Raw genomic sequence first — 21,023 nt, forward strand, 5'->3', positions numbered from 1 at the left:
CATGCTGGGAGCAGATGGGTGCCCGTGACCCATCCCAGCACCCCTGAGAGGGGTGAGGAGAGCAGGGATGGATCCTCCTGCTCCGCAGGGTGCCCATGGGGGTCTCTGAGCCCATCCTTGGTGCCCCAGCATGGATTTGGAGCAGCACGGAGGCACCAGCGGGCATCTGCCAGCTCTGCCTTCCTGGGCCAACAGTCGCATCACCTGCCAGCGCTCTCCTTCATGCGGGATGTTTTTCTGCCTGATCCCAGCTGGAGTTTTATAGCATGGATGACACAGAGCCGTGGGCACCCTTGAAGATGCAGTCGTTGAAGAGGAACCTCTTCCCCAGCACAAAGTCCTGCAGCAGCAGCAGCAGCAGCAGCAGCAGCAGCAGCAGCAGCCCCTCTTGCAGCAGCCCTGGGAGATGCTCATGTGTGAAGTGACAGAGAGCTGCCCTTCCCCTGCAGAATCATCCACTGGGCACATCCACCTTGGAAAAGCCCTCCCTGGCTGGGATTCCCGGATACCAGTGACACTGCACAGACTGTTTCAGCCTCGCTGCTCTCCCAAAATCCCCACTGGTGCCGGAGGCTCCACCACAACAACCCAGAGCCGGGAAAACCCCTCCCTGGGGCAGCTGGAAACGGAGGCTGGAGGGGCGCAGGAAATCTCCATTCATCGGCGCTTGGGCTCCAGCCAAATTGGAGCCAAACCAACCATTTTTCTCCAGCTTCCCAGTAAACTGGACTTCCCACAGAGCTGTGACTGGTGGGGAAAGGGGCCGTCAAGGGGGGCATACAGGTAGATGCTGGCTTTTCCCCCAGCTCCATGGTGTCCAGGCTCACAGGTGGTGCCAGTGCTGTTGGCACTCCCCTATGGGATTGGGATCAGGGGGATGAAGGATTTTTGGGTGTCCAGGTTGGCCTGTGCAGGTGGTGGGTGGTAGGGCAGGGTGGGGAGTCGTGATTTTTGGCAGGAGGTTTAATAGATGTCAGAGTTGCAGTCTCCTAAGCCCCTTCTTTTTCAAAATGGCCCTGCACACCCTGTAGGGTCCTCAGTCCTGGCAGGAGGATTTGTCTCTTGTCGAGGGGCCACGTTGTCCCCATGGAGTCACCCCGAGGGGCCATGGTGGTGCTCAGAGGCTTCGCAGCCCCCGGCAGGGTCAAAAAGTCAAGGGGTTTCCCTCTCTCCCCCCAGAAGAAGCTCCCCCTCCATGGCAGGTGTTTGCTGTGTCCTTATGAGGTGGTTGTCCCAACAAGGACTGATGGGCTCAGCCAACCCAGGGCCTAAGTTCAGCCCAGGCACAGTTCCCAGGGCTGAGGCCAGGCCCTGGGGAAAAGGGATTTAGTGGATTAAATAGAAAACAAAACAAAAAAAAGAAAAAGGAACTATCAAGCCCACTGACATGGGTCTGGTTTTCATTTTGAAGGAACTTTTTGTTACTTGTTTGTCATCAGCCTAATTCCTCCAACTCCATAACACTTGGTGTGATGTGATGTGATTTCCCTCACAGCCAGGAGAAACACTCAATATCTCGGAAAAATGAGGCTGTGCCGGGAAGGGGGTCACTTTGGCAGGAAGCAGGGTGAGATGGACCTTGGCTGTGACCCACAGGAATGTTTTCCCTCCTTCCCTTGCCCTTGTGCCCTGTGGTGGATGGCCGAGGTGCTGCCAAGGGGCATCCCCCGTGTGATGCCAGTGTCGGGGGAAATGTCCTGCCAAGCCCCATGGACCAGTTGAGCTGGATCCCCCCGAGCCGGGAGGGGACCGGGAGCCTGCAGGGATGGAGCTGCCTCCCACCCACCCCGTGCACCCCAGCCTTCCTCCTTTCTCTTTTTTCTGCCTTTCCCTTGATTCTCCTCTTGATTCTCCTCCATCTCCTTCCCTCCCTCCCGTCCCAGCCCCTTCCCCTTCCCTCCCGGCAGGGCCAGGAGCCAAAGGGACTTTGCACCCCGAGGCAGCGCTCGCTCCCCGCTCCTTCCCCGCGAGCCTTGGAGCTGCCGAAGGGAAAGCAGAATGCTCCGGTCTTATCTGCGAGGGGAGGCAGGCTCGGTGGGCAGGGTTTGCGCGAAGGCTGCTGGCTTATAAGCAGCCGGCAGCGGAGGCAAAGCTGTCTCGGAAGGCACCGAACGGGGCCCCCCCTCCGCGCAGCGCTCCCGCCGCGATGCCCCCAGCGCTGGGGCTGCTGCTCGGGCTCAGCCTGGCAGGTGCCCTTCGGGCCCAGTACGAGCCCCCCCAGCATCCCAACACCGAGGACGGGGCCGCCCTCTTCGCCCGTGACTACAACAGCACGGCCGAGCTCGTCTTCTTCAAGAGCGTCTCGGCCAGCTGGAATTACAACACCAACCTGACGGCGGAAAACGCTGCTCTGCAGGTGGGTGGCGGGACGGGGGGCGATGCCACCACGGGGGTGGCCCCAGCGCCGGGGACTGGGGGGGCTGGGGCAGGGTGGAGGCACTTGGTGCGCTTCCCTTCCTCCCTGCGGGGTCTCCTGCCTCAGCACCTCGGGATGGCAAACCAGGGCTGGGACTTGTAGTCCGGGAATCGCAGGGGTTTGCCCCAGATTGGTTCTTCGAGAGGCTGTGCCCCAGAGTGACAGCTCTGGTCCCAAAACAGAGTCCAGGTTATTTTTAGAGATGATTCCTTACTCCCAGCACCTTCCACTTTCCTTCCCCCCCTTTCCAGATCAGGGTCAGGTGTCAAGTGTCCCTGTCCCCATCCCTGCCTGCTGTCACCACGTCCCAGTGCTGGGGGTTTTAGTTTGGGGCAGACTCAAAGTGCACAAGCAACTGGGTGGCATCGTGACTGAGGCTGCCATCCCCTGTGCATGTGTCCCCAGTCCACGGGGATGAAGCCAGCTTTGGGAAAGCACTCCAGGCTGCTGGGAATTAGACATCAGCCCAGCTACGTGCAGGCAGAGTCCCTGTGGGGACCAACTGTATGTGCATCCCACAGGCATGTGCGTCTTTTCCCGGGGGTTTGTGTGTGTTTGGGCTGGATTTAGTGGGTCAGGGAGCTGGAGAAACCCAGGGGTTACTCTCGCTTGGGTGAGCTGCAGCACAACCCAGGCCAGGGGATGGCAGTGCCCGGGCGGGCTGTGGAGGTTTCCCTGGATCTTGCTGTGCCCAGGGAGCTGCTGGTGGCCCCGGCACAGGGTCATGGACGTGTCACCGCATGTAGCTCAGGGATAACCTGACACCCCTATAGCTATAGGTGCATCCCATATACAACCAAGGTGTGTTCAGGGACCCCAGTGTCACCCAAGGGCTACCACACAGCCCTGAACCCCCAGATCTGTGTGGGTGGGAGCGTGGTGTGCCCTGGGCAGGAAGGAAACACGTCTTCCTGCACAGGGGGAAAGATCCCTGCCGAGTCTGGCCACTGCCAACTTGGCAGGACACCCGAGAGGGCCCAAGTTCCCCTTCAGCCTGTTTTTTGGAGAGCTGACGTGATGTCTGGGCAGGCAGCCAGTGCTGGCTCCAGGTATGGCGGGGTCAGGGACCCTGGGGCAGAGCAGGAGCATCCCAGCAGTGCTGAGTCCAAGGTTAGGGCCAGGAGAGCACCTTGCATGGGCTTTTCTCAAAAGGTATTCCCAGACTGGCTTTCACCCTTTTCTATGCTATTAAACGTGTGAGGATCATGTCCAGGAGCTCCCTGGGATGTCAAGGCTCCTAAGGCAGCCCAGGTAGAGGTGGGGATCCAAACTCCTGAGATGAGGCCCCGATGGGGCAACAGGGAGGTGTGTGGTGGTTTGGGGAGGCACTGACTGCTTAAGGATTAACAGCTGGACAGTAGGACCCAAAAGGCTGAATTTGAGGGATTTGGGGAAGGCTTGGGCTATGACATAAGAGGGGCTGAGTCAGGCCAATGTGGCATGGGCAGCTCCAGGACCTGCCACGAAGGGTGGCCCTGGGACAAAGTGACATGGGGGGAAGGAGGTTGAAGGCAGGGGTAGGGATGGACAGAGGGATTCTGGACAGACAGATGAACCATCTCCTGCAAGCTGGGACTCTGGGCAAGAGGCTGGTGATGGTGTTCGGGGTTTGTGAGCTGCTCATGGGCACAGAACTTCTCCAGGTGTCCGGGGCAGGGCAGTCCCAGTTTCCTGGGCTGCATCCAGAGCCTTTGCCAGGAGCAGGGAGAGACCAGGGTGGGAGATTTGGGGGCTGCTGATGTCCAGGGGCCTCTGAGCCACGCACAGGGGCACTCCCCCAAGAGAGAGATCCCAGATGTGGAGGCAGAGGGCCAGGGCTGGTGGGCACGGGCACGGTGAGGGGGTCTCAGGCAGCGCCGCTGGGCTCAGCTCGCTCCACCGGAGCTGTCAGGAGAGTTTAGGGTACGATTCACTTGACCAAACACAGGCGCCTGTTCAAGGAGAAGACAAAACACAGCTGGACTCTGCTTCCTCCTGCTCCCCCAGCTCTGTGCAGGGTCTGGGGAGGGGTAAAGATGTCCCCTGTTCAGTGGGATGATGCAAGAGCAGGGTGTCTGTGGGGCTGGCACACCCTGGCATGTCGAGGGATTGGGGCCGGTTGGTACCCAGAGCGATGCTGTGGGCACTGGGATGTCCAGGGGAAGGGTGGGAGCCTGCTGCTGGGCTGCCAGGGGCACCTGGCACTTCTGACATTCCCACCACCGTGTCCTAGGGCTGCGTGGGTGTGTCTGCCCCGGGCAGCTCCAACCCTGCTGCTCCACGTCTCCCTTCCCTCCCCACTGCCAGCTGAGGGAATGCGGAGATTAAAATAAAACAAACCAGGCGTGTTGGAGCCGGGCTAAAAATGCCACGAGTCACAGCTAATGAGCTCCATAAATCACACCGGGCTGGCACATGGACACCAACCAGGAGCTCTGCACGGTCTCACTCCATCCCATGCATTGCCTGGGCCGGGACACTCTCAAAAGCTCGGCTTCCCAAAAATGCAGCTGACAGTGACCGGGCTAGGATGTGACCGCCTGCAATACACCCTGTCCCAAAATCGTGGCCACAGCTCCAGCTGCCTAAATAACCCCCCACAGCTCAGGCAGCTCCCTGACACCCCACGGGCCTGGGAAGAGAGGTTGGGGCTGGCAGATGGGTGAGAGAGGGACCCAAAACTGAGAGCTTGGAACGAATGGGTGCCCCTCTGCAAGGGGAAACCCAGATAAGGCACTTACAGGGCACGGGCTGCAGACACCCAAGAGAGAAAAGTATAGAAATAGAAATGTACAGACACAGAAAGGAGGGAGAAAAGCAAATAGGGCATCTTTGCAGTTTTCATTTGGGCTCCTGCAAAGGGGAGAAACAAGAAGGAATAGGAAAAAATTGAAGCCAGACCTCAGAGCTCCTTCTGAAACCTGGGTCTGGCAGCTGCCAGAGCCAGGCCAGGAGCACCTGGACACCCTGCCCACATGGCCTGGACACCCAACCCCAGCATTCCCACCCCATCTGGGCCACAAGACCCCAAAGCTGCCTCCCAAAGATCCTCAAAGGCCACGTTAGTGGGTGTTCATCAGGAGTGCTGCAGGCGAGTGGGGGCTGCAGGCAGTGCTGTGTGGGCTGGAAGTGATGTCTCTGTCTGTGGATGCCATGGACTGGGGACAGCCCTGCCTGCCACCTCACATCCCATCACCTCTGACTCCCACAGACCCTTGTGGCTCTGAACCCGCTCCCCAAACCATGGCCTGGCTGGTGACATGTCCCAGGGCTGGTCCTGAGCCCCCACATCCCCTCTCGCTGTGCAGGTCGAGGCGTCGCTGGAGGAGCAGAACTTCACAGAGCTGTGGGGGAAGAGAGCCAAGGAGCTCTATGGCAACATCTGGAGCAACTTCTCAGACCCACAGCTGAGGAAGATCATCAGCTCCATCCAGACCCTGGGACCCTCCAACCTGCCCCTGGACAAGAGAGAGCAGGTAGGGGAGGTGTCAGCAAAGCCCTGGGTGTTGCTGGGTGCTGTGAAACCCCTTAGGGGGATTTTTTCCGAGCATCCAGACTCTGCTGCTGACCTGCTGTATTTTGGAGGGTGTCACTGCCCTCTGCACAGGGAAGGCAGTGATGGAGGGGGGAGATGGGGTGCTATCTCCAAGGGATGTGGGGTGCCAGCCCTAACCTCATCTTGGAGCTATCCCAGCGGGAACTGGAGATTTCCTGCTTACACAGAGAGTCTTGGGCGTCACCTGAAGACCAGCCAGGCTGTGCCCACGGCCAGGACCAGCTCTCCCAACCCCTCAGCCCCCTGAAAAGAAGGGTTGCTGCAGCCACCTGGCTCCTGAGCCACCCGTGAGACAAGGAATGCCCTGGTGACACAGTTCCGTGCCAGGGACATCAGGACATCCCGAGCCTTCCCCACCACGGTCCTGAGCTTTCAGGGCAGTTTGCCTGAATTTTGATTTTCATGCATGAAAATATTGCCCAGGCTGAGGCTGGTGGACACTCACCTCTGCACGAGCATGGGGACCGTCCCCTCCATCCTGACCCACGGCTCCCTGACAGCCATTCCCACCGAAACCCCGGCAAAGCCCAGGGATACAATCCTTTCCGGAGAACTGCTGGCGCCGGTTACTTCCAGGAAACCCATCCCTGCCTTCTCCTAAATAACAGAGAGCATCACGTCTCCTCCCTGCACATCAGTCATGTCTCGCCCATCCCTGGGCAGCTCCATCCCACAGACACCACTGCCCCCATCCCCGTCCCCTCCGCCCAGCCGGAGCAGAGGGATGGGAGCAAGGAGAGAGACAGAGCAGAGGAATTTCCTTCCCTGGGAATGGGTTTCCCGGGCATGTTCCAGGAAACCTCCCGTTGCTATTGTTTGCTGTTGTTGAAGTTCACAGAAAAAAATCCCCCTCCTCCTCCTGCTTTTCTTCTCGTATTTTTTTTAACCCATATAGATAAACAGGCTGTGCCGTGGCCCCGCTGACAAACAGCTTTATAAACAGCCCCTCTCCAGAACACCACTGTGCAGGGATTGTCTGTCCCAGAGAGCCTCATTGCTCCCACCCTGCCATGGGTGCAAAAACCCGGAGTGACAACACACTTATCTCACCAAAAACGTGCTGTGTAAACACAGCGATCCCTCTCCACATCCCTCCCGACACACACAGCCTGCAGATCCCTCCTGAAGGGCCATTCCTGTCCTCTTCCAGCCCCAACATCTTTTCCTTTCCCACAGTACAACACCATCCTGAGCGACATGGACAAGATCTACTCCACGGCCAAGGTGTGCCTGCCCAACGGCACCTGCTGGGATCTGGAGCCAGGTATGGCCCCTGTCCCCCCGATCCTGTGGGGTGCTGAGCACCCCATGGCCATGACATGGTCCCCACATCCTCAGCGGGTTGGGATTGGCAGATCCCACCTACGTTCATCGGGATTGCCCCAGGGTGAGGATGGGTTCGGGTGGTGGTGGTGGCACCTCTGCAGTGCTACTGTGGGATGTGCCCCCTCCTCTTGTCCCTCTCTCATGTCCTACTTGTCCTCTCCATCCCAGACCTTTCAGACATCATGGCCACGTCCCGCAGCTACAAGAAGCTGCTCTATGCCTGGGAGGGGTGGCACAACGCTGCGGGGAACCCACTGCGCCCCAAGTACGAGGAGTTCGTGCAGCTGAGCAACGAGGCCTATTTGGCAGATGGTACAAACCAGGGGGGGATTCAGGGGGTGGTCAGGGGTGGGAATTGGGGCTGGGACAATGCCCTGCTGCTCTCCCCACCCCACATGCAGCCAGAGATCCAACTTCCATTTTCCCCAGTGCCAGCACTGCGGGAAAGGGGCAAAAATCCTTCTGATGATCCCTGGTCCCAGCTTTTGGGGGTGGGTGGGTGGATGGGGCTGGAGCCAGAGGTCATCCCTGTCTCCCTGGCAGGATTCGAGGACACAGGCAGCTACTGGCGCTCCTGGTACGACTCAGACAACTTTGAGGAAGACCTGGAGAGTATCTACAACCAGCTGGAGCCGCTCTACCTCAACCTGCACGCCTTCGTCCGGAGGAAGCTCTATGACTACTACGGCCCCAAATATGTCAACCTGAGGGGTCCCATCCCTGCTCACCTCCTGGGTAAGAGATGGGACCCCCCCAGCCTGTGCCCAGGGACGCTGGTGGGGTCAGGAGAGCACACGCAAGGCCCTAATGGGACAGAGAGGTCCCAGCTTCACCATGTTTCTCTTCTGACCTACCACCAGCTCTGCTCCAGCTGTTTTCTCTTCTCAGGGAACATGTGGGCTCAGCAGTGGAACAACATCTATGACCTGATGGTCCCCTACCCTGAGAAGCCCAACCTGGATGTCACGAGCACCATGGTGCAGCAGGTGATGGGCTGAGGGACTCACTGGGGGCACCAGGGGCAAAAAAATGGGGGGTGTTGCCCAAGGCTGGCCCATGACATTGACCCCATGGGAGTGGTTTACCTGCATGGGGGACAGCAGAAAAGCCATGTCCAGGACAGAGAAATGACCTCACTTTGTCTCTGACAATGACCAAAGAGGCAGTGGGTGGGCAAAGAGGAAGGGCAGCGCAGTGGGATCGGTGCCAGTCCCAGGGTTGGGGGCTGTGTCCACACCATCCCACAGCTCTGAGTACCCCTGAGGCATCAGCCCTGCTCCCTTCTCCTGTCCCTGCCGGGCACCAGCACCATTGCTCGGTGCTCCTTAGCAGGTCTATACCAATTCTGGGGCTGGGACTCCCCACCACGGGGAGAGGGGCTGGACCTTGGTCCCTTGGAATGATCCACTTCATCCCTGCGGTGCTGGGAGAGCACCAGGGGCAATGCCCTGGACATGGGCAGCCCCTTCCTCGGCCGTAACCCGCTGCCTGCTGCCCACCAGGGCTGGAATGCCACCCACATGTTCCGGGTCTCAGAGGAGTTCTTCACATCCTTGGGGCTGCTGGAGATGCCCCCCGAATTCTGGAACATGTCCATGCTGGAGAAGCCGACGGACGGGCGGGAGGTGGTGTGTCACGCCTCGGCCTGGGACTTCTACAACCGCAAGGACTTCAGGTCTGAGGGGGCACCAGGGACACAGGGCTGTGGAGTTAGACCCTCCTCCATCCCCCTTGGTGGTCACCTTTCTGGGGACCCGCAGCCTGGTCTTCTGAGCACCTTCTGAGGCAAGGTCTTGGGTGACCACACTGTCCTGCCTTCCCCTCCGCTGGGTCTGTCTCTTAATCCATGGGGCACTGTCACCTGCTCCGGGACTGTGGAGGGTCCTTCCCGTGGAGGGTGTGCACAGACAGCCATGGTCCCTCCCCCAGCTCAGGCAGTGCTGTTTCCACCCGTGCAGGATCAAGCAGTGCACGTCGGTGACCATGGAGCAGCTGTTCACGGTGCACCACGAGATGGGCCACATCCAGTACTACCTGCAGTACAAGGACCAGCCCGTGTCCTTCCGCGGCGGGGCCAACCCTGGCTTCCACGAGGCCATCGGGGATGTCCTGTCCCTGTCTGTCTCCACCCCAAGCCACCTCCACACAATCGGTCTCCTCAGCAATGCCACTGAGGACGAAGGTACGGTAGCCACCCCGGGGAGCTGGGTGGCCTGGAGGGCTCAGGCACTGCCTGTGGCACTAGGAAGGGTTTGGGAGATGCCAGGGTGGGCTACAGTCTGGCAACACAGCCCAGAGCAGGCACAACCCCTTCTTGTCTCCATAGGTCCTTACAGGACCTATTTTGCCTCCATAGGTCCATGTAGGACCTATTTTGCTTCCATGGATCTAAGCACAACCCCTTCTTAACTCCATGGGTCCTTCTAGGACCTATTTTGTCTCCATGAGTCTATGTAGGACCTATTTTGTCTCCATGGGTCCATGCACAACCCCTTCTTATCTCCATGGGTCCTTCTAGGACCTATTTTGTCTCCATGAGTCTATGCCCAACCCCTTCCTGTCTCCATGGGTCTTTGTAGAAAACCCTTCTTGGCTCCATCCTCTTCACCCTTGAGAGCAAGGGGGATGCCCTCCAGAGCTTGTCTGTGCTGTTCCTTTCTCCATCACAGTCCCCAAACCTGCAAACAACATCTTTGTGCTTGATTGGCTTTGACCTTTCCAGCATTCCTCCCTCCCTCCCTCCCTCACCAAGAAACATCCACCCCGGGAGCTCCCGGTGCAGCTCTGCGGAGGTGGCACCGAGCACTTCCCTGCACAGTCACGAGGACAGTCAGGGGGTGACATGTCCCCCCGCCAGCCGGTGAGGCAGAGCAAGACTTATCCCTGCAGGGCACTGCCTGCCTTGGCAGGAGCCTGTCCCCCCTCCCGACGTCTCTCAGCCGCCACGTCGGAGCAGACGGCGGCAGAGGAACCTGAGCTCCCCCAGACCTGCCCCAGGCTCTGCTTGGCGGAGGAGGGACGGCGCCGGGATCCTCCTGCCGCGTCATTAAATACGTTTTATGATGAGAAAGACATGGCAGCAGCCAAGAGTGTTGGGCCAACGCTGCATAAACAGCACGGAGCAGATGGTCCCTGCCTCGAGCCATCGCTGCCCGGCCAGCCAGCCCTTGGCAGGCTGGCCACCATAGTGGTGGCAGCCAGTGGCCCCTCAGGGCAGTGTTGCCAACCCCTCTCTGGCCCCACAGCTTCATCTGGGTCTCAAGCAGGTCCTTCTCCGACCTTCCTTCCCAAGGTTTTCTCGAGGGGAAGAGCAGATGTCACCACCCCTGTGCTCCCCGTGATGTGGTGGTTGCACACGATGTGACTCTTGGGGATGGTCCTATGCAGGGCTAAGGGTTCAACTCCATAGGGTTCAACACCCTATGGGTGCCTTCCAACTCAGCATATTCTGTGATTCTGTGACTGTCCTAGAGTTGACTTCAGTTCTGGGTCTAAACCCCCAGAGTTTTTGCAGTGGTGTGACAGCCCTGCAGATCAAGCCCCCCAGAACCCCCTCACCTTGAGGCCCCAGGGCAAAGGTCTGAAGAGTTAAACTCACCAAAGACCTCACTCTGAGAGCTGGGCTAAAGGCAAGAGGACACCACACTTGTCACTATCATTGTCCCCACTCGGTAAAAGGCTCGTGTTGCCCTGAGGAGGAGCTGTATCTACAGAAACCACCCGTGTCCTACACAGCCTTCTCAGGAGCAATGTTACACGTTGAAATGCTGTCCCCATTTCTCACCCAGGTCTGCTCACCTTCTTGCCCACCTGGTGGCCATAGCGTTGTCTATCCAGACTCCTTCCCAACCTGGTTCAGGCTCTGTTTTCCACAGAGAGCAACATCAACTACCTGCTGAAGATGGCCCTGGAGAAGATTGCCTTCCTACCCTTTGGCTACCTCATTGACCAGTGGCGCTGGAACGTGTTCAGTGGCCGCACGCCCCCGAGCCGCTACAACTCCGACTGGTGGTACCTGAGGTAAGGGACAGTCACCCAGGGTGGGTGGGGGTGTGGAAGCCTGGAGTGTGCAAGGAAGGTAGGCAGGAAAGAGGAAAGGAAGGAAAAAAAGGAAAAAGTAGCCGTGGAGATGGCTGGAGAACAATGATAGACAAGTGGGTGGGATGGATGGGTAGGCGAGTGGATGGATGGACAGAAATACACAGGATCACATTCTGATTGGCCAGATTTCTTCAGCACTGTGCCATCCCTTCCCATTCCCTGCCTTGATTCTTCTGATCCCCTATTATTTCCGTGCTCATGCTGCTGTTCTCTGTTGTCTGCAGAACCAAATACCAGGGTATCTGTTCCCCTGTCACAAGGAATGAGAGCAACTTCGACCCTGGAGCAAAGTACCACATCCCTGGGAACACCCCTTACATCAGGTAGAGGAAGTGTTGGCAAGGGGGCTGAGTTTTGGGGCGCAGTGGGTGGGGGCTCAGCCCTGTGGGCAGGGACTGGTATGTGCTGCTCTGGTTCAAGACACAGAGATCACCCAGCACCTGGGACCACAAATGGTGGCGTTGAGCTCTGGGACTTGTCTGCTTCCCTTTGTCCCCAGTTCTGACCTTCCTGGGCTCCCTTGGCAGGTACTTTGTGAGCTTCATCCTCCAGTTCCAGTTTCACAAGGCACTGTGCCAGGCAGCCGGGCACACGGGTCCCCTGCACACCTGTGACATCTACAGGTCCAGAGCGGCTGGAGACAAGCTCAGGTGAGGACAGAGGAGGGTCGGGACAGGCACCGTGGGCAGATGTGTGCGTGGAAGCGGATGGTGTGCAAAGGAAGGAAAAGTGGCTGTGGAGGTGGCTGGAGAAATAGCTTTGCAGATGGATGGGTGGATGGAAATACATGGAAACACCCCCACTCATGGTGGAGTGAGTGGTCCTCACCAGAGTACTGCTCTTGTCCCTGCCTCGAGCTCCCACCCAGACAAGAGGCCACTAAGGCACATTTGGTTCCTGATGACTCCCTGGGTGTTAAATGTGTGAGTTTGTGCTGGGGAGTCCTCAGTCCCCACATACAGGACAGGTGGTGGATTCAGAGGCAGTTCCCACTTTCATGTCCCGCTCAGGAATAGCATCTTCAACCCTTGTGATGCTGAGATACCATCACTGCTTCTCTCCCATCCATTCCCTGGCCTCACGTTGGCTCTTGCTGTCCCACTGCTCTGCAGGGAAGTGTTGAAAGCTGGGTCTTCCAAGTCGTGGCAGGAAGTCCTGTTCAACCTCACTGGCACGGATAAGATGGATGCTGGGCCCCTCCTGGAGTACTTCAGCCCTGTCACTGCGTGGCTTCAGGAGCAGAACAGCAAGACCAATGAGGTGCTGGGCTGGCCCGAGTTTGAGTGGCGTCCCCCTGTCCCTGAAGGCTACCCTGAAGGCATTGGTAAGGCTGCAGCTCCATCCCGGGTCTGGGGAGGGGCAGGAAGATGTCCCCAAGGGACACCACTAATCCTCAGTGCTGACAGGGGTCTCTGCAGTGGGTGGGGTGGTTCCCATGGCAGGAAAGAGAAATAACCAGCTCCAGTGGAGTCCCACAGGGTGTTGCTTCCCAGGAAGCCACTGATGTACCGTTGTCTGAGGCTGTGGTCCTGCCACCGTGGTGATGCCATCAGTCATAGTGTGACAGCATCTCAGCTGCATCCTCTCTGCTCACGTGGGAGGGTCTAGGGCATGCAGCTTGTCCTGTTATCCCATCCTCTGTCCAATGGATCACCCCAGCAGTGCCCATCTGCACCATTTCTTGGCACGGGCTGCTCCAAAGCTGTGGCATCAGATCTGCAGTTCTGGGAAAAGCTCAACTATGGCTTCTCCATGGGATAGTGCTCTTGCAAAGAGAAGGCTTCTCCTGACCTTGCCCCCTTCTTCCCCCATTTATCTCCTCCTCTAGACAAAATAGCAGATGAAGAACAAGCCAAAGAGTTCCTGGCCGAGTACAACAGCACAGCTGAGGAGGTGTGGAACGCCTACACCGAGGCATCCTGGGCCTACAACACCAACATCACTGACCACAACAAGGAGGTCATGGTATGGGAACAACCCTGGGGCTGTGCAGGGAGAGCCAACAGCCAGGGCAGGCAGCTGGAGCCCAGGGCACGTTTCAGAGGAGCTCTGAAACCCAGGGCAGCCTCTACCCCTTGCCCAGGGGTGACATTCTCACCCTTTTCCATGGAAACCCTCATCGTTCCATGAGGTGCCCACAAAGGCAGCCGTGGGGAGGGTGTCAGTCGTGGGGTGCTGGGTGATGTTTCTAGTGATGGCCTGTGTCTCGGGAATCTCGAAGTAATTCCTCTTCTGTCCTTGCAGCTGGAGAAGAACTTGGCCATGTCCAAGCACACCCTGGAATACGGCATGAGGGCCAGGCAGTTCGACACCTCAGACTTCCAGGACCAAAGTGTCACCCGCATCCTCAAGAAGCTGAGTGTCATCGAGAGGGCAGCTCTGCCTGAGGATGAGCTGAAGGAGGTGAGCAGCCAGGGGACAGAGCAGGATGGGGTGTCCCTTGCCACTAGCTTGTGCAGAGACACAGGCTCCCCCCAAAATTTAGGAGGTTCCATTGGGCAGCCACCTCCTGCCCTTGAAAAAGGTGATAGCTTGGTACCTTCTGCACACAGCCAAGAGCCTCATCTCCAGGTTTTCCCACCCAAAGGTTGCCTTCCTCAGGCTGCAGTGGGGCCTGGATGTTTGGGTGACAATGGCACATTGCTTGTTGGCCCCAGGCCCCTTGTTGCCTCCATTTGGGGTCACACTTGGCCTTGGAAGGGACCAGAGGAGAACACCTGAGAACACCTCAGTGGGCTGTGACATTGTGCAATGTCAGGAGCAAGGATAACCCCTTTGCTTGACCTGATTTCCTTTGCAGTATAACACCCTCCTCTCGGATATGGAGACCACGTACAGCCTGGCCAAGGTCTGCAGAGATGACAAAACCTGTCTCCCACTGGATCCTGGTAAGATCTGGCAGGGTGTCCTGGGAAGCACCTGCACAGGCCCAGGAAGGAGGGATTTTTTAATGAGGGCATGAAGAAAGGTCGTGAAGGGTCCTTCCACCTTCTCTCAGGTGACGGCCCCTGAGCAGCACGTTGTCTCTAGCACCATTGTGCCAGCTCAGCCCAGCCAAGAGCATCACTTTGGCTTCATTGCTCTCTCTTCAGACCTCACAGACATCATGGCCACCTCTCGGGACTATGACGAGCTCCTCTTTGCCTGGAAGGGCTGGCGGGATGCTTCTGGGAAGAAGATGAGGGACAACTACAAGCGATACGTGGAACTGAGCAACAAGGCAGCCGTGCTCAATGGTCAGTGCCCTGCTCCCTCAGAGCCCACCATGATCCTAACCCCCTGTGAGCAGAGGACTGGGCTCTTCATCCAACTGGGGGTCATAATCCTAAAGGTGTGGAGGTCCCACTAACTCCCATGAGCTCCACTGTCTCATAGACACGGAGGGACCTGGGGTGCCTGAGCAGCCAGACAAGACTCTTGCCCAAGAAGGGCAGTGTCTGACAGCTTCTGCTCTTGCCCTGCCACAGGTTACACAGACAATGGGGCCTACTGGAGATCCCTGTATGAGACACCCACCTTCGAGGAAGATCTGGAGAGGCTGTACCAGCAGCTGCAGCCCCTGTACCTCAACCTGCACGCCTACGTACGCCGGGCCCTCCACAAGAAGTACGGGGCAGAGCACATAAACCTGAGGGGGCCCATCCCTGCTCATCTGCTAGGTGAGGCTGGGCTGTGTGTCCCACCAGGAATGGGTGCCTCTGAATTGTGCCAAGAGCTGAGGCTGGTGTCTGTTCAGCTCTGGCTGAAGGGCCAAGGTCCCATGAAATGGGTCTGCAGAGGACAGCCCGCCCCAGGGAAGGGCAGCACGTTCAGCTGTGCAGGTGTGCAGGCAGGGCAGGGATCCTGACAGGGCAGGGACTAGTAGGGTGGTCCACCTGTGCAGGAGAAGGGAGTAACTGGTTCCTTTTGCTCCCCTCTCCCTGTCTTCCTCCTGTCATCCTCCTGTCCTTCCCAGGTAACATGTGGGCTCAGTCATGGTCCAACATTTTCGACCTGGTGATACCTTTCCCGGATGCCACCAAGGTGGATGCCACTCCAGCCATGAAAGAACAGGTCAGTGCTTTTCCAGGCTGCTCTGGGGAAGCCCCTCAGAACCCAGCACCCTTTGGTTGTTGCCAAATGAGCTGGTGTTGCCAAAAAAATCCGCGCCTCACCTCTATTCTCTCCCCACCTGGATATGCCAATGGCTGGAGCCAGCTCCAGCTGATCCCCAAGAATCCCTCTGCCCAGAACAACAAGGCTATCCCTGGCTTCCCATCCTTCCCACAGCCCCTGGCACCCCAGCATCCCCCATTGCCCCTCACCAGCTCCTGCTCTCTCCCCAGGGCTGGACACCCAAGAGGATGTTTGAGGAGTCGGACCGTTTCTTTACCTCCCTGGGCCTCATCCCCATGCCCCAGGAGTTCTGGGACAAGTCCATGATTGAGAAGCCGTCGGACGGGCGGGAGGTGGTGTGTCACGCCTCGGCCTGGGACTTCTACAACCGCAAGGACTTCAGGTGCCCGCGGGGGGCAGGTGGTGGCCACACCTCGTGTGGTGCTGGGGCAGAAAGCGGCACCTTTGTAGAACAAGGGCACGTGGGCTGATGCCACCACAGTGTCTCTTGCCCTGTGGCTGTGGCACCCCTGCTATGGCACTGCCATTGGTACCCAAAGTGCTGGCACTGCTGGCAGGTGCCCCCATGGTGGACGGAGGGCAATCAGTGCCTTCCCTGCCCTGCCCTGGAGAATGGAAAACCCAATGAACAGGGACAGGGAAGGGGCAGAATCAGCAGGAGATGCAGGGAAAGAGAGACACCAACCCCATGGAGCAGGACCAGCCCAGCCTGGCATCACGTGTGGGATGGGGGCACATGGGAAGGGAAACCAAAGGGAAAAGCAGCTCAAAGGGATGTGATGGTTCCCAGAGACTTTCCTAACAGCACTGCCCTTCCTTCTCCCCCAACCCCCGTGTCCTGGTGCAGGATCAAGCAGTGCACGGTGGTGAACATGGACGACCTGATCACGGTGCACCACGAGATGGGCCACGTCCAGTACTTCCTGCAGTACAAGGACCAGCCCGTCCCCTTCCGAGATGGGGCCAATCCCGGCTTCCACGAGGCCGTCGGGGATGTCATGGCCTTGTCCGTCTCCACCCCCAAACACCTGCACAGCATCAATCTGCTGGATGAAGTCAAGGAAAACCAAGGTGAGCTGGAAGGAGGGCACCACACAGCAAATGTGGGAGTGCTGATGGGAACAGCTGGAAATGCAGAGGGCCGGGGGGGCTGGGCAGGGTGGAAAGGGTCAGGGACATACATGGTGGCTTTGCCATACATGGGGACAGGACCTGTTGGGGCCACCCTGCTGTGGGGCAGAATGACCCATCCAGGGTGGAGGGATGGGTGCAGCACTGCCTTGCTCACACCTCCATGCCCTGGGCAGAGAGTGACATTAACTACCTGATGAGCATCGCCCTGGACAAAATCGCCTTCCTGCCCTTCGGGTACCTCATGGACCAGTGGCGCTGGAAGGTGTTTGATGGGCGGATCAAGGATGATGAGTACAACAAGGAGTGGTGGAACCTCAGGTATGGCTGAATTCAGACCCGTCTCTGAGGCAAGGCCTTGGCCTTCATCCCACTGGGTGTTTTCTCCCTGTGGTGCAGTTGGCTGCAGTGGGACATGATGGGATTCACAACCCCTCACACTGTCCCCGTGGTGTCCCCTCCCATTTTACTTCACCCTTTTCTCCCCATGCTGGGCTAACTCTCCCTCTCCGGCCCAGGACGAAGTACCAGGGCTTGTGCCCACCAGCACTGAGGTCTGAAGATGACTTTGATCCTGGGGCAAAGTTTCACATCCCTGCAAACGTCCCCTACATCAGGTGAGCAAGCAGGGCTGGGGCTCGAGGGACACCATTTGGACACAGAAGCCTGGGCAGCTCCAGGGATTCTGACAGAGCTTCTGAGGAGAAGGTTGGATTTGGGGATATTTCTCCCTGTCTGAGGAAGACAGGCTCATCCAGCCAGGCAATCCTAAGACACACATTACGGGAGAAATGGCCCAGCAGGTTGGGCTGAGTTGATGGAGGTGCAGCTCCAAAGCCAGTGATGCTCCTCCAGACTGGGAAGGTGCAACCAGAGAATTAGGGGAGGGCACATCCTCTCTTGCACAGCCACTAGCAGGGTCCATTCCCATCTCTTCATCCCTCTCCACCAGGTACTTTGTCAGCTTCGTGATCCAGTTCCAGTTCCACCAGGCTCTCTGTAAGGCAGCCGGGCACACGGGTCCCCTGCACACCTGTGACATCTACCAGTCCGAGGAGGCTGGGAAGCTCCTGGGGTATGTGTGTGGGCAGGGCAGAGCCAAGGTATTTCTGTCCCCAAATACCTTCAACCCAGCCCAGAAAGACAGGAGGCAACGCAGCCCCTGGTCATCCCTCCTACCCCTGCCCAGGCACGGGATGCTCCAGCCCCTGGAGTGTGGGGAGGGGGTACCTGGGGCATGGGGTGCCTGGGGCAGGGGCACCTTGGGCTGGGCCCTGGGGCTGTGATTGCAAAAGCAGCCACTAGATGGTAGCTGGGCCCCTGGCAGGTGGAAGGCTCCCTCCCTCCTCCTCCTCCTCCTCCCAGCCCCCAGTTCCTTAGGGAAAACAACCCCCTTGCTTCCAGAAAAGCACCTGCAAAATTAACCCTTTCACCCAGGAACTGCTCTGCATCAGGCTGGATTCGCTGGAGGGCTTTAATCCATGCAATCCCCCCTTTACCCACAAGTTAACCTCCTTCCCTGTGCCTTGGGCTGGCAGCCCTGTGGTCCTGAGGGTACAGACTGTACCCAGGGCTGCTGATACCAAGAGCCCCAAGGGAAAGGGGCCAAGAGTGTGATGGGGAACCCACTGGAGCTCATTTCTCCTGCCACAGGGATGCCCTGAAGCTGGGTTTCAGCAAGCCATGGCCTGAGGCCATGCAGCTCATCACGGGGCAGCCCAACATGTCAGCAGAGGCCCTGATGAGCTACTTCGAGCCGCTCATGACATGGCTGGAGAAGGAGAATGAGAAGAACGAGGAGGTCCTGGGCTGGCCCGAGTACAGCTGGACTCCTGACTCAGGTATGCAGGGCTCAGCCAAGCACAGCAGGTCCATGACAGGGCACAGCTCGGCTCTCACCAGGGCCAGGGTGAGATGGACCTGTCTTGGTGACCCCTGGCCACCCCAAACCCCACAGGGCGTTTGGGTGCTTCTCCTTGATTTCTCCTGGTGCTGAGTCTAAAGGGCATCCAAGACACCAGCAAGGGAGAGCTGGTGAGCCCAAAGCCACCACACCCACCGTGTCTCTCATTTCTCCCTTTTCCAGCCACTCCAGCCCCAGATGGCTCCAGCAAAACTGATTTCCTGGGAATGTCCCTGACCAAAAGTCAAGCCTCGGCAGGCGCCTGGGTCCTGCTCGCCCTGGCACTCGTCTTCCTGATCACCACCATCTTCTTCAGCGTCAAGTTCTTCTCGTCCAGGAGAAAGGCCTTCAAATCCAGCTCAGAAATGGAACTGAAATAAGGCAGCCACCAGCAGGGCAGCACGGACAGGGTGCAAGCACGGGCACTTGGCCAGGCTGGCAGCCATGCCGTGGGCACACTTGCCAACAAAGCCATGGGTTTCCACAGCCCAGGACTCCTCTCTCCTATCAGGTCAGACATTTCTTTCCACTATGCAAGAGCCAAAGCAGAGAAGAGCTATTTATTTGACAATGTCTGCATCGGGGGAAAGAGAAATTCCGGCACCGGCAGGCACGGAGCCGTCACGAGCTGCCCCTGTGCCCAGGGCTGGAGCTGGTCCTGCCTGGTCACCCACCAGCCAACTCTGACCTGTGGGCAAAGCCACAGAGACTTGAGTCACAGAGGACAGTTTGGGGAGGTTCAGAGCACGTTCTTCCCCCTGGTTTGCCTCTGCCAGGCTGTTCGTTTGCATGGATGAAAAATAAACCCATGTCTTGGCACCCTCCGAGCAGCAGCTCAGCTCCTTCTTGCAGGTGGGCTGGGATCTCAGTGGGACAGGGTTCTCCAGCTGCCACCCCAGCCTGGTGCAAACACAAATCCCTGGGGACCAGCCCAGCTTTGGGGCAACACACTTGCAGCACTCAGCTTCCCCCATCCCCAGCGTGAAAGCTCAGCATCCCCTTGCAGCATCTCCACCCCCCCCCCGAATCCTGGCTCCCATCACAGCTGACAGCTCGTGGGTTCCCTGTGAAGCACGTGCCTAAGGAAGGGGCTGGATCAGGGCCAGAAATCCCCAAAGTCCAGGCATGAGCTGTTCAAAGGGTTGGGGGGTCACCGAGCCCAAGCTGGGACAGGGCTGGAGCTCAGGACTGCTGTGACTCCAGCACTCGATGACACTCATTTACGTAAGAGCCCGGGAGGGGGGTCCAAGGTCAGCGATCGCCTCCCGCCCTCCAGCTCCCGATTATCTTGGGATCAGCCACCCCTCCAGCTCCCCCCCGCCCCGGCCCGACTTTCTTCTGCTTCTGTAAATAAAACTTCGTATTTGTTCTGCGGTGATTAGGTGCAAAACTAATCCCAGGCCGGGGATTATTGCAGCCTTAAAGAGCTGCGATCCGCTGCAGCCCGGAGCAGCAGGGGAAATGAGGGGATCTGGGATGATCCACCCGCCCCCCTCCCATCCCATGGCCTCTGCCCTCGGTCATGCCTCACGCCGGGAAAGGGAGGCCTGGGAGCGGCTCCTGTCACCTGGCAGAGGAGCAGGAGGCAGGTGTCCGCCCGCCCACGCTCCGGTGTTTGTTTGCTTTCCGTCCTCCTGCGAGCTCAGGTGCCCGCGGGGAGGTGACACCCCGAGCAGGGCCGGGGAGCAGCAGCCCCAGCCACCAGCACTCACCCCGTGTCCTTCCCACAGCCACGTCCTGGAGCGTCTGCTTTATATCCCGGCACACCAGGCTCCCCCCTCTCCCCCCTTCCCACCAGGGCGATGCTCGCAGAGCAGAGACCTGGCACGGTGAGAGCTGGGTTTGGAGCCAAGTGTATTTTGAGCCTGGGAAAGCAGGGCTGGTGCAGGTGTGCTCCATCCAGCTCAGCTCCTCGACGGTGATTTGGAGCTCCCTGGCTCCTTTCTGCCCCGTTTAGCGGAGGAAAAGAGATCTCCGAGATCATCAAGATCTTGCAAGTTTCATGAAAATTGCTTTCTGGAGGAGAGGATTGGGAAAAAAAAATAGAAAAGAGGCACACTGAACGCTGTCACTCAGGGACTGCAACGCAGGCTCAGCCCTCGTTACACATCAGAGGATCCACACAGGAGCCGGGTGTGTCCTGCAGTGGACACTGGATGCAGGTACAGAGATGAGTGATGGGTGCCCTGAGCTGTGAGCCCCTGACAGACAACCCAGGCCCACCATCCTTGCAGAAAACAGAGGCAGACAGCATGTTACCCTCAGCACAGCTCCAAGGCCCGTGCAGCAGGTGGGATTGGACACCAGCCAACCCTCAACACGGGTCCAAGGTCCACACAGCAGATGGGATGGGGTTGGACACCAGGTTACCTCCAACACGGGTCCAGAGTCCGCCCAGGAGACGGGGCTGGACAAAAAGTCCAGCCCAAGGGGAGGCTGAAGGTCTCACCTTGAGCTCAGCTGGAGCTGCTGGGCTGGGTGGGGGGTCTGGGTGA

The 21,023-nt window shown here is 58.5% G+C and overlaps 1 protein-coding gene across 1 annotated transcript; it reads left to right on the top strand.

Moving 5' to 3' along the window:
• The first annotated feature begins 1,899 nt into the window (after nt 1-1,899).
• Nucleotides 1,900-19,423, top strand: ACE (angiotensin I converting enzyme). Its single transcript, XM_027702328.1, has 25 exons — nt 1,900-2,356; nt 5,704-5,871; nt 7,128-7,215; nt 7,446-7,589; nt 7,821-8,012; nt 8,166-8,263; nt 8,780-8,952; nt 9,236-9,459; nt 11,153-11,297; nt 11,603-11,701; nt 11,906-12,028; nt 12,491-12,702; nt 13,207-13,343; nt 13,623-13,781; nt 14,179-14,266; nt 14,471-14,614; nt 14,846-15,037; nt 15,334-15,431; nt 15,704-15,876; nt 16,342-16,565; nt 16,802-16,946; nt 17,144-17,242; nt 17,578-17,700; nt 18,279-18,466; nt 18,712-19,423. Exons 1-25 carry the CDS (start codon nt 2,147-2,149, stop codon nt 18,906-18,908), a joined length of 3,843 nt encoding a protein of 1,280 aa, XP_027558129.1. The 5' UTR covers nt 1,900-2,146; the 3' UTR covers nt 18,909-19,423.
• Nucleotides 19,424-21,023: the final 1,600 nt, after the last annotated feature.

The sequence above is a fragment of the Neopelma chrysocephalum genome, unplaced genomic scaffold (genome assembly GCF_003984885.1).
Source record: "Neopelma chrysocephalum unplaced genomic scaffold, ASM398488v2 Primary Assembly neopelma1_182, whole genome shotgun sequence".
NCBI lineage: Eukaryota > Metazoa > Chordata > Aves > Passeriformes > Pipridae > Neopelma > Neopelma chrysocephalum.

Excerpts from the sequence above, each read along its gene's own strand:
- ACE (XM_027702328.1), top strand. The coding sequence starts at position 2,147 with ATGCCCCCAGCGCTGGGGCTGCTGCTCGGGCTCAGCCTGGCAGGTGCC. Across the intron at positions 15,432-15,703 it reads CTCCAGCCATGAAAGAACAG|GGCTGGACACCCAAGAGGAT; the intron begins GTCAGTGCTTTT and ends CTCTCTCCCCAG. Across the intron at positions 18,467-18,711 it reads CAGCTGGACTCCTGACTCAG|CCACTCCAGCCCCAGATGGC; the intron begins GTATGCAGGGCT and ends TCCCTTTTCCAG.